Here is a 13505-nt window from a genome sequence, read left to right on the forward strand (position 1 = left end):
GCCGTCGAATCGAAGCCGGTCATGCTGGTGGTAGGGTGAATGATGTCAATCAAGACGAGGCTTAATCAAGAGTAGCATATACTACCAGAGGAGGTCGAGTCGGAGGTTGAGAAGGGCTTCAAATTGGGTAAGTGCCTCTTTATACCAATATTTACAATTAAAATAGGGCAGAAAGCCTTTAGACCAGTCTTGGGGAAGGAGTCTCCCGTCCCATGTGACTAGGTCTGTAAATATATTGTTATCAGGATAACTCTCAAACGTCCACTATGACTGCACTTGGCAGTACTGCACTGCACATAGTCGTAGTTACAGTCATAGTTATATTTCAAATGTTCCTTGACTTTTGAGGATAGCATTTAATATAGTCAATAATTGTTCATAGTTGCCGTTACTTTTTCTTCATTTACACTGCCTTACGGAATTTGTTAGATCCTCTTTTGGCATCCCTAGCAGCTCTTCCTAGTAGAAGCCCAACTTCTCAGGCATGTTGACAGCCTGCCGATAAATCAACTTCCAAATGTCTCTTCGCATGGCTATAGTTTAAAAGTGATGCCGAACTGTTGTAAGACCATCAATCGGTACTATATTCTTCGATGTCCTTACCCGTGACGCCAATCCGACTTGAAAAAGGAGACTTATTGGCATGGCTGTATTGAGGGGTGGGGTGACCCCCCCCCCCTGTAAATGCCTGTCCGGCTTGTAAAAAATGTAACAAAAATGCATATAAACAAACTTTTGATGCGTTTTTTAGTTTTATGTACCCCCCCCCCTCCTATCCAAAAAAATACCCCCAAACAAGAATCCTGAATACGCCCTGCTTGGTGATCACTGAAAAAATCTGGCAGACATTCAAGAATAACATATATCCTTGAGTGAAGTTTGACCGACACGGGCGTCGTCGCTGGGACGAGGGTTCACTGAAGAGGCTGCCAAAGACAGGTTAAGTTCATCAACGCCTTCGGCAATCGGTGCCGAACAGGATGAATCCTTGTCTGGTTCACGCAAAAAGTAAGCACCAAAAGTAAGTTCTTAATTGATTTGCTCCCAATGAGTTTAGGTAAACCTGCAATTTGGTGATTTCCCTAAGATCGGTAGACAACATCTGAAAAGTGATTGTTTTGGGCATATTTCCAAATGATAAAGGACTAATTAGGGTCCTTTTTCGACTAAGATGATGATGGACATGCATTAGCAGAAGTGACGAGCAACAAGAGGGCCAGGGTAAAGGATGATTCGACAGTGCAATTTTGGAACCATTGTCGAAATTTTCCTTCGAAAGAGGGTAACTCTGCTTAGCCGTGACTTGGAACACCATCTCTTGAACCCGTCGTTATATTTTGACAATGCGAAACGTTGACACTATATCCCATACACCCAGATAAGAAAAGAACAGTCAATTCAATCAGTTTCCTGTTTTCGACACAAAATGAGCTCCCGGCAATTACAGTTCAAACTGTCATTACTTGGTTATTTTTTTGCAAAAAAAATTTTTTTTTTGCAAAAAGGTGGGAAATATTTTTTATTTTTTTGCAAAAATATTTTTATTTTTTTTGCAAAAAAGGTGGGATCAGCACCAATGCATCAAGATGCATCTGGAATTTTCTAAAATGTAGCCACATTGGCCTTTTCTTCATAAAATTAAGTTAAATGACAGCTAATTTTATATTGACGAAACTATGTTCCAAGTGTCGAAAATTCTTGTCTGTTGTAGTGGAATACCCAACTGACTAAAAATGTTCTTTCAGCCAAATTGAAATGTAGATAATGGCTTCTATTATGAGATTCATTTCTTTTGAGAATATTTTGTAGTAACCTTATTGAAATTTTCGACATACAGCAACAGGCCTTGTCGAAATATAGGTGGCTCTGTCAAGACTTCATTGGACATGTAAAACGATGGCCGGTGTTTACCCCCCGGCAACTACCCCCCGCCCCCCGGGCGGAAAATACCCCACCGTGGAAAATACCCCCCGTGGAAAATAAGGCTTTCCAAATTTAAGAATTTTATTTGAGTTATATTTTTTTATTTCCGTAGGGGGAAGAAATTTTTGAATTTGCGTATTATGGACAACTCACTCAAGTTTATGCTGTGTAAAAATTGAGAACAAACCGGTTTCTTCACTAGTATTTTTCAGCTTAGCTTAGCGCGAGACAAGACAAATACAAGTGGCAAATATATGAGAAATATATAATTTGGGCTATATATTTGCACACAAGGGGGGGGGGGATGTAGTTGGACAGTATGAAGTCAGAAAACAATTCTTTCTAGGTATGGCCACAGAATAATAGCGAGGTATCTGGAAATTTTGTTAACTAACTAATAAGTGTTTTATGATGATCGCTGATCAAAGTTTATGTTATTTGTGCCTTTCATTTATGTTATTTTGTAAAATCACGTGAAACAACTTAGTTAAATCAAGCGTTAAGATAAACGTGAATATTAACCATTTATCTTTTATGAACTATGTGACTTTTCACGAACAAATTCGCCAACGTATGGTATCACTTCCTCTACAATCGGCAAGTTCAATATACAGTTTTTGATATTTTTTTATCAATTGGCTATCTCAGAATTTTCAATCAGCAGCAACTTGATCCTATTTGGGGTAAAATCGTAGTTTGGTGCCAAAAAATAGCAGAAAACGCCACTTTTCCTTGACACGATCTTTTTGGTAACTTAAAAAGAGGCCCTAAAATTTTTACTTTCCTTTCAAAAAGCTCTCCCGATCTTCTAGGACCATTGGTTCAATATGATCATCCCTGGAAAAAATGAAGATCTTTCTTCTGGAAAAAAAGAGCAAATTCCAGTCTTTTTTAGATAGGAGCTTGAAACCTTTAGAATAGAGTTCTCTGATATGCTGAAATCTAATAGTGTGATTTTCATTAATACGACAGAATTTTTTAGGGGTTTTCTAGTGGAAATGAAAGGTACATGGGCTCTCTCTGTCTCTCTCCTTGGGTCTTCACTGGCATGCTAGTCAACTTCCCTTTTTATATGTTTCAAATTCCACAAATACACGCACACTCATCAATTGAGTAGAGCTGGACAGGTACACAGATACTTAAAGTCGTGAATGGTTTAACCGTTGCTCAAGTGGTAACCATACATTTTTTTCCCCAATTTATGCAAAATCCAACAAGTTTTCTCATTCTCTTAGCTTTTATGGGTACAATTAAACTTGTTGAATTTTATATACTTGGGAGTCAGCATAAATAGCCAATTCTTTTCCTTTTTTAAGTTTGGTCACTATTCGCCCGCGTTGCTTCATACTTACAGTTCATTACCACGAACTGTTTGAAAAAAAAAATCTTCAGAAAAATTTAGTTGACATTTTATATAGTTAATGACATTTAATATTTATTCAAGAAGATATCAGGGTAGGCCCAAAGCCTCCTTTCTTTGCAGAAGTGCCTGGTTTAGAAGTTAAAACAAACAAAAATCACTATCAATGGAAAAATTAAACCTTCCTCTTCAAGACCAATTTCACGTCATTTCTCAGCTAAATCAAAAATAGATAATTTGCAAAATAAGGAAACAATATTTCCGAAAAAAAGAAAGAAGAGGGCCAAACTAAGTAGAGAAAAAAAATTAATGAAAGCAGGTGGAGCCAAAAAGGTGTAAAAGAAAAAGCGAATAAAAGCAGAAAACGGAGATTATCTTACAAAAAAGACAGTGGCATCCATTCGTAGAAACGTAGAAAGGGGTGGCAAAAATATGTCTTAAAATCTAGAAGAAGGGGGCAATTTTGTTGTTTCCTCGAATTTTTTACAATGAAAATAGAAAAAAAGGCAATTTTTACAGATCTAGATGTGCTCTCCAGCCACAACTCCCCATCCTAATTGACACCACAGCACAGTTATTTCCTCTGACAACCGCTTACTCTCTATGTCAAGGTTTAACTAGTGCTTTCCAGACAGTATTGTAAAATGCAATAAATATAACTAGCTGTGGACAGTAACGGGTGTGTATATAACCAGTCTACAGTGCACTCTCCTACCACCCCTCAATTGACACCAAAGCACAGCATATGGTTAATACCTCCCACAACCGCCTACTCTTTACATTAAGATTGAACTAGTGTTTTCCTTAAATTATTTTAAGAAGCAACAAATATAACCAGTTAGTAATACCACATAGGTTCAGCCAAAAGTGACAAAATTAAAAAGCTGTTTATTCCAGCTATTCAAATTGACTAAAAATTGGATCAATTCCTTATTGGAGCATGTCAGTCTTGCAGCTACTCTTGCACGCCTTTTGGAAACAGGTTCATTTGAGTGGCTAATAAATTTGCTTTACACTGTATACTGGGTTGAGTGTGTACTCAGCCAACTCTATCTAAGGATGTACCATTATTTAAATTTCATCGACAGATTATAGAGCTATGACAAGTCAGAAGGTCATAGTTACACACAGGTGTGTAATAGGAGTTACCTTATTTCACTGATGGCATTTTGGGTTGCTATAGAGAAACATGATAAAGAGAAGATGAAACTATAAGGGAGGATAGTGAGAAGGTGAATCTACAAGGGAAGATAAAGGGAATCTGAAACTATAAGGGGAGATAGGGGGAAACTATTAGCAGTAAAAGCTGTTTTTGACACATAGTTGTAGTTTTTGCTCAATTATTCATACTCCAACATTTTACGTCGGGGTAGTTTCGGTACACTAATGTGTTCGTATATCGGTATAGTTTCATATATATAGTATATATATATAGTATATATATATATATATATATATATATATATATATATATATATATATATATATATATATATATAACTAGTGACTAGTTATCAAGGGCGGATCCAGGATTTTTTTCAGGGGGGGGGGTTACTAATTTTTTACTTTTTCGGGGGGGAGGGGTTACTAATTTTTGACTCAGTTTTCGACTAATTTTACTGATTTTTACCTAGGTTTTAATAATTTTCGACTCGGTCAAAAATTTCGGGGGGGGGGGGGGTTAAAACCGGGTAACCCCCCCTGGATACGGCCTTGCTAGTTATTTCACAACTAAAAAGAAGTGGCGAAAAGTGACTACTAAGAGGCGCTCAGAGCACAGGCAGATGAAGGTCCCAGTTACTGCCTTATGATCATCATCACCCTCTAAAAGCCCGTGAGGTTACGGAAAAGAAGGCTGGAAGTCTTATTCTATCTTCAATTAATTTATTTGCTCATACAAAAAAGAGAACTTTAATGAAAGCACAACTTAGATTCAGGTACAAGGAACAAACAACCTTAGTAAACGAGAACTTTTGAATGTTTACGAACAGGAATAAACCGTACGATTGGCGTCCATGAGTAAGTGTAACAATTCACTGGTTCTGTGTTACAATTAGTTCTGTTAGTTTTGGTTACCATTGAGCCGGGTCGGTCCTTACTTACAGTTCGTTACCAGGAACTGTTTGACTTCAGAGTTCATGGTGAAAAGACCTGTTTTGGATTCAAACCTATTGCAAAGGATTATACCAATGCAGACGAAAAAATAGCTTATGTTTATGTTTAATGAACTTAATTTGCTATTATTCAGCGCTCGTCGCCTGACCATCACGTGTACTTCGCGTGTGTTAGTTTAAATTATTTTTGAAGTGAATTTATAACGAGATGAGCGTTTCCGAGCTTTTGTATTCACCGCTGTTGAACTTTGTTTTTAAAAATTTAAGTGGTGTTGATGAAGCCGTTATTTTACGGAAAGGAGTGGACTTTTTTAAAGATTTGAAAACTGTTAAGTCAGAGAAAGAAAATCTATGGAGTTTTGTGAATAAAAACGATCCCCCTGTCAGCAGGGGCAGTAATGCAATTCTCAGTCACCTGCAAGATATTATAGACTTCATGAATAAATGTGATGCCGATGGAAAACAGCTCCCTTGTTTCGTCATCAAAACGCCAACAGATGTCCCTGTTCCATCTCTGTTGCAGCGTTTACACAAGTCACAGCCAAACTTACGAGACTTGTGCAAGCGATTTCACTAGTATCCGCCAAGATTGATTCCTGAAATCTGAACTTTCCTCAAATGCCTGTGATTAGCCAACCTGCTGCGTGTGATTCGCGTACTACAAATTTGGTCTCCAATCCCCCACCTCATCATGGTGACCCACTTAAGAGAAAATTATTAATAGATTCAATTTCTGGTCATCAGCTGGTGTCCAGAGTGCAAGTGACTAAAAATTGGTGGACGGTGAATATTGAGAAATCTGCAGCTAAGGTTTTTTTCAAATCAGAAAAAGGAGCTCTGACTGGTTCTAGTGTGAAAGTTTTATCTAAGAAAGACACTGGTATTATTAGAGAAATCCCGTCTGATTTTAACCTTGAAATGCTACGGAAACCATTTTGGTATAATCGAGCCTAGTCTGTTTGGAACAAGCAAATCGTTTAACCTTGAATTTGCAGACGCTATTACTAAAGGATCATTTCTGCGAAACGGTGTGAAGATTGGGTATGAAATCTTCCGTGTTTATGAGTTCAAGCAATTGCCAAAGTGTTGCTTCAAGTGTCGTTCACCTGGACACTTGGAAAGTGCATGTACTAGTAGCGCTCCCAAGTGCGCTCGCTGTACTGGACCTCATTTGTCTGCGATCAGGGATCGTTGTACGTAATCTCTGATATATGCTAATTGTGGAGGATCTCATCTTTCTTACAGCCTACGATGGCCCGTTAAGAACATCATTGATAAAGTCTATTCTCAGAAATGGATACGGGCATAAGTATAGTCTGATCAAATAATTATGGTACGAAAGGCAAGGACCTTTTTATGGATGATTTCTGTGTTAATTACAACGTTGTTTGCCTCCAAGAACATTTACTGACTGCTTTTACCGAAAATTTTCTGAGACGAAGCAGAGATAACGTCGTTTTTGTGCGTCCAGTTAAAATTACGTGTGGTCACCCTTCTGGCGGTTTAGCTTGTGTTTTTAAAAAAAATATTTCTGGTGCGAGTCCTGTGATTTTCCAATCAGATGTCACTTTTCTTGCGGTGCGTCTTGGTAATGTTGTATTAATTAATGTGTATCTGCCATATAATGATCGTTCCATTAGTTCACTTCAGAATTTCTCTTGTGCTTGTAATGGTCTTAAAACTTTAATTCAAAAGATATTGGATAACGGGTTGCATGTTGTTATTGCTTGTTATTTTAATACCGATCTGGTTTCTGATAATTTAAGGATTTATCAGCTTTTTGATTCTCCCCCGGCAAATAAAATTTTTTAGAAGTCCCATAAATATACGTATATTCACCATTCAGGTGGTAAATCAGACATTTATAACGCTATTTGTTCTGCAGCTCTTGTCTACTCGCCAGTTACGGTTCATTTTGCCGAGAACGAACTTGAACACCTTCTGGTATCTTTTTGTTTATCAAAGTCTGTTGTTTTTTCTGGGAGTATTTCTAAGAGTTATGGTGTACGTTCTAATTGGTTTCATAAGCCTGATTGAAATGATGCGAATGTTTCTGTTTATTTTATAGCTTTGGCTTCACTTCTAAGTACGATTTATGCTCCTTCTCAGCTTTTGTAGTGTAGTCGGAATTTTATATTTGCTGAATACGAAATGGACCAATATTATCATTTTATCTTCTCTGCTATGAAAGAAGCTGAAAATATTTCTGTCCCAGTAAAGTTAATCCAAAAGAATACTAAAAAGCTTCTTTAGTCACTTGACCATAGCGTTAAGACCTGTAAATATAAAGCTAAATTTTTGCAAAAAATTTGGACTGATTGTGGTTGGCCTAGGTACAGTAATATTTTTCTTATTAAACATAAAAGTAAATTAGAACTTAAGAAGTATCTAAAAAGGGTCCGATACCAAGGGCTTCATTTTCCATCTTCGCCAAAAAATTGAAGGAAAGTAATTAATTCAATCAAAACAGACAATTCTAATGTGATTAGTATTGGTATTCCACCAAGCTCTAGGCATGCATATTATTTGAAGATTTACTCCGTTTTGAATTATTCTGTTCATAGAAAGCTTGGTGAAGCGATTCTTAAAATTGTCCTTAAATTTTTAAGTCAGCTTTTTGTTTTTCCTATATTGCGTTGTGAAGTTTTGAATGCTTTGAATCATCTTAAGTCGAAGTCTATTGATGATGATGGTATCTCTAAAATGCATCTAACTCCCCCATGTGCTGAACTTGTGTCACATCTTGCACTTTTGTTTTAAATATGCTTGGTATCTTCTGTCGTCCCGGAAAGCTTTTTGTGAGGCAGCGTGAGTTCAATATTAAAAAGAGGTAAACAGCCAACAAATTGCTCTTCTTACCGTCCAGTTTCTGTTTCTTGCAAGATTAGCAAGGTCTTCGAATATATTCTTTTACATAATTTAACTCGAAATATTTCTTTCTTTGGTGAAAATCAACTTGGTTTCAGACCTGGTGTGGGGTGCCAACATGCTCATCGTGTCCTTTCTTCTATTCTACTTTCTAATTCTTCTAAGGGTAAAGGCGTAAATCTCTGTGCACTTGTCTTTCAAAGGCTTTTGACTCTGTTGTTCATAACCAGCTTTTCTTTTCTTTGGCTTCTTCTGGTATTAATTTTTCGGTTATTTACTTTCTATGGTTTTGGTATTCTAATTCTTACCTCCGCCTGAAATCTTTTCCAGAAACAACTATTAAACTGCTTCGTGGTGTTAGGCAGGGAGGTGTTTTATCACCAACCCTGTTCAAAATTTGTATTTCTACTGTTCTTGAAAAGATCTCAGGCACTTATTTTTCTGGTTCTACTGATGTTTCTTACATTGCCTATGCTGATGACATTCTGTTGATTAGTCGTACTAAGTCTGCTCTTTCTGCGATGGTTTCCTTAATTTCTCAGTCTTTCCTAAATATTGGTCTATCCCTAAATCTTGACAAGTGTGAATTCTTATCTTATAATCTGTCTTCGTCTACTCCTCTGGTATATACTTAATTTTCCGTACTTTCTGTCTCTTCCTTTCGGTGGCTTGGTATTACTGTTTCTAATTCTCTAGCTCTCTTTCGTAAACAGATTGTTGCTGATTAAGTAAGAAAAATTCAGTTCAGTTATTCAAAAATTGAAGCAAACCGTGGAAAATATAACAGAAGAGCTCTTGGGCGCTTATTCTCGACTTTTTCTGATCATTCTGTGCTTTATTTTTTGGGTGTTCATTCTGTTCTTAAGCTAAAGGATTTAAAAAAGATTAAAGTTACATATTTCAAATTTTGCAAATTTCTTCTTTCTCTGCCACCATGGATTAGAAATCGGTATCTAATTAAAAATTTCTATGTTACGGGTGTAACTCAAAAGCTTGATAACTTATATAAATAGCTTTCTGCAGATGCATTTTGTAAATTTGGCCCTGACCACGGTCTTTTACAGTTCTTTTCGTAGTTTAATTTAATTGCTAGTGTTTGTTGAGTTTTTTTGTTTTTTTTTTGTTTTTCTTTTTTATTATTATGTACTCCACTTGTACTACTTTTTGTTAGTTGTGGGTAATAAATGATTGATTGATTGACTGGTAGAATCACACTTAACGTTATTCGCGTTGTCATCACTTCTTAGGTTCTTTTTGAAAGACAATCAATCAGTTCTGATTTCCTCTTTCAAACAAGTACCTCCACAGATTCAGCATCATCTGGCCTTTCCCTTTCTTCGGAACGAGCTTTTAGTGCTTCTTTCAGCATGCTTTGAGCCAGACCAATGTTCAAAAAGTTCTTCTTTTCTACTGCTTTCTTCAGACATTCTCCTGCTTCTCTCAGAAGAGTATAACCGATTTCTTTCTTCTGTTTATATATATATATATATATATATATATATATATATATATATATATATATGTATATATATATATATGTATATATATATGTATATATATATATATATATATATATATATATATATATATATATATATATATATATATATATATATATATATATATATATATCAACCTCTTAACTACTTTAAAACAGCAACCTCTGAACTACTAAACAATCACATAAATTAAAAAAAAAAACTAGTCCTAAAAACTTAAGACATTTTTTTTTAACTTACCCTTCTCCTGCAGAGCTCCAGAATAATATATACATGGTTTGGATCTTCAAAAAAGCCATGAAATCCAACAATGTACTTGTGATGCAGGGCTTTGTGAATTTGAATTTCTTGCGTCATTTTGTCACGTTGATGCGGTTTTGTCAAGAGACTTTTTGGGACTATTTTGCCAGCCAGTATTTCGTTTGTAGCCATATCTGTCAGTTCGAAACATCTTGCAAATCCACCCTATATCAAACAAAATTACTTGGAAGCCCATGTGTATCAAATAGACCTTTTAACTATTAAAACAAACAAGAGCAGATCCAGGATTTTTGTTTGGGGGGGGGGGGTTACCCGATTTTGTCCCGTGGACTTTGTCTAACATCCCGTAGTTTTGTCTTTACAGGTATTTTTTAGACTTATTTTCGACTCGGTCACAAATTTCAGGGGGGGGGGTTCAAACCGGGTAACCCCCCCCCCTGGATACGGCCTTGAAAACAAATCACAAAAACATTGCACAAAAGAAAAAAGTAAGATAGTCGAAAATTTTAAGAATAATTTATTAAAGTCATGGGCATTCTTTTTTATTAGTTTACAAACTATTTCCTTATACTATTGCTTTTATTTGAATTAAGGAGAGTGACCATGTTAGGACATACATGAGAGCTAAGAGAGGTCCTGAGTTTAAAATGTAGCCTACCCTAAATACAACAAAAATTTTGGCAATTTTCATAAATTATATTATCTGCTTAGAAATTTTTGCAAGATAAGTAAGTGTTGACAAAATCACCATTTTTTTCATTTAAAATGTGCATTGGAGCAATTATTTCAACTTTAAATACCTGTTTTTTTCTTAAAATTTTTGGTTTGGTAGATTTGTGTAAAGCTAGTAAATCCCCCTTCCAAAAATTCACAAAATTCAAGATTTCTGTTTTCATTTAGATAGTCTCTAAACAATTCTTGACTTAGTCATAGGCAGAGGAAAAGGTCCTACTTCTAACTAGATTACTTCTAACTAGAAAATTCCAAATTTCCCATGATGATAAAACAAATTCAACAAGCTACCTACTTTCAGCCAAAATATTTTATTACCATTTTTCTTGTTTCTTTCCTTCAAAGAATGTTCTTTCCCTTCTTGTTTCTGAATGATGGTTCTTTTAAACCCTACTGAACCCACCAGTGGCACTAAGAAAATGTTAGCATATTTTCTTTCAATTAGATGTTTAAAAGAGATAAAAGGCATTTGGGAGACTGAGAGGTACATGATCACATAAAGAGAAGAAAGGTGGTGCAGTTAGTAAATTATATTTTTGAAATTACCTGTAACTTGGATGTTCCAATTCTGGCTCTTCTAGTGCTGCATACAAATCTAATCAAGACTCACCAATGGAGATGAGAAAGGAATCATTCTAGATCTTTAGCATACAGGACTTATCAGATATGGCAAATTTCTCAATCTGCTTTGAAAATAGTCACCCTATGTCTATTCAGCTTAGTATAAAAAAATATAACTAATTGGAAAAGCTACATGTATATTATGGCGGAATATGTAATGTAACTATGAAGGATATTGAGAAAGAAGTGAAAATAAGTTTTTTTTTTATAAGTTCTTGAAAAGCTGAGATGCTTAAAAACAATTGACTTAAATGTGCTAAAAAGATGAATTGGCTACACCAACTTGACACAATTCTAGCTGGATGTAAAGATCTAGGGGTTATCCCCTTAATTTGCATCAAGTTATCCATTCTTTTATTTTCTATTAGCTATAAATATAAAATATATTAGTCTATCCAATGTGGATGTAAATTCATACCCTTAAATTAGCATTTATTCTCCATCAGCCCTTCCTAAAAAAATAAATAAATATAGGTATACATAGAGCTGTTCCTAGGGTTGGTAGTGCCCGGGTACAAATTAATTACAGCACACACCCCTCCTAACTCAAACATAAGCAAAAGAAAAATTGAAGTGAAAAATTAGATCAAAGTGGGCAACCTCCCAGCTGCAGCACCCCTGGACAGCTGATCTGCCCCCCCCTTTGAACAGCTCTGGGTAGAAACAAGTGGAGGTAAAGGTCCAGGACAAAAATGTTAGGAACATTCAAGCTCATGTGTGCAAAGCCAAAATTTTGGGTGGCAAGAGCTTATCAAGGATTTTTTTTTTCCCAAGAGATGAAATGCAAAAAAAAAACACCTTTACATGCCACTATTGCCTAATATTTCGGTATAGAGGGGAGGGGGCTTGTTCTTCAAACAAATATTTGTGGAAAAACTTTCCACCCTCTAAACATGTATTTGTATATTCTAAGAAACAACATATATCTATCTATCAACATATTCAGGGGCACTAAAATGATGATAATATGAGTGCTACTTGTGCACTAAATGGTACAAACAAAAGAAGTCAAGTTTGGTTAATGCTAATAAAAAAAAAAATAGGATGTATATATGATAGTTTAGAAACAAATTTGGGCTATGTATTTGCACATTATGGGTGGGGGGGGGGGGGGGTAAAGCATAGCATATATTAAATATGTAACCTAACCTAGGTATCTTCTCCCACCCCCTAAACCCCAAAAAAACAACGGTTTAAATAGTGTAAAGGCTATGAAAACCATGCTTGGCATTCCATTTCTCTATTGCAATTACAAATCCCCATTTGGCATGTTTTGTGTTCCCTTGATACAATTATAGCGGTGTGTACCAATTAGTGCACAAGTACCATATGAGGTAGAAATAGAAATTTCTAATTTATCTCTAGAAATAGAAATAGAATTTTTTTTTCTTCTTTAAAATAGCTTCTCTACATTATTCCATGCCATATATTAGTAAAAATTATGTTGAGAAGCTAAATAAGGTTTTCCATGGGCAAAATTGTTTAGCTTTGTCTTACTTTTGTTGTGCTCAAATAAACTACTGAGAATTGTCACAAAGAGAAGATGCAAAAGAAGATTGCTTAATATAGTATCCATTTAGTATTCTAAAGTTTTTGCATAAGCTAGTGGTTCCAAAACTTATTTGGTCTACTGACCCCTGAAACTTGGTTCTTTTTAAAATTTAATAGCAATTAAACAAAAACATATGTATTACTGAGTCAACCTGAACTTGAAAAAGCCCTAAGAATCCTGAAACTTTTTATTCCATCGCCTATTGCACTTCCAAATAAGTCTTCTACAGCATCTTTATATATTTAAATAGATATACTTCCAGTTTCTCAACAATTTACTTTTGGAGCAATTATTTTCAAATTCAATTATGACATTTTGAAATTACCACCATATTACCTCAATCAAAGTTTGTTCTCCCAATCACAAGATGTACATCATTATAACATGCAACAAAAAAAAGAGTATCAACATTGACAAGTATAGTACTGAGAGATCTGAATTCACTCCGTTTGTGTCAATAGCCTGTTGCTTGGATGCTCACAAGGATCTTATTGATAAATTTTCATCTATCCATTTAATAAAGAGAAATCTTAAATTTCATTTACTTCAGGATTACTTTTAATTAAGCATCTTTT

At 35.4% G+C, this 13505-nt stretch overlaps 1 protein-coding gene across 1 annotated transcript in view; it reads right to left on the reverse strand.

The window, feature by feature from the left end:
- The window catches only part of polo (Serine/threonine-protein kinase polo), a 51122-nt gene that overhangs the window by 29868 nt on the left and 7749 nt on the right, over nucleotides 1-13505 (reverse strand). Inside the window, exon 2 of the mRNA XM_089102072.1 lies at nucleotides 10005-10229. Coding sequence (XP_088958198.1) covers nucleotides 10005-10229 — 225 coding nt within the window. The remainder of the gene's footprint in view (nucleotides 1-10004; nucleotides 10230-13505) is intronic.

Source organism: Artemia sp. Qi Xiang Cuo, chromosome 16 (genome assembly GCF_049724085.1).
Source record: "Artemia sp. Qi Xiang Cuo chromosome 16, ASM4972408v1, whole genome shotgun sequence".
Lineage (NCBI taxonomy): Eukaryota > Metazoa > Arthropoda > Branchiopoda > Anostraca > Artemiidae > Artemia > Artemia sp. Qi Xiang Cuo.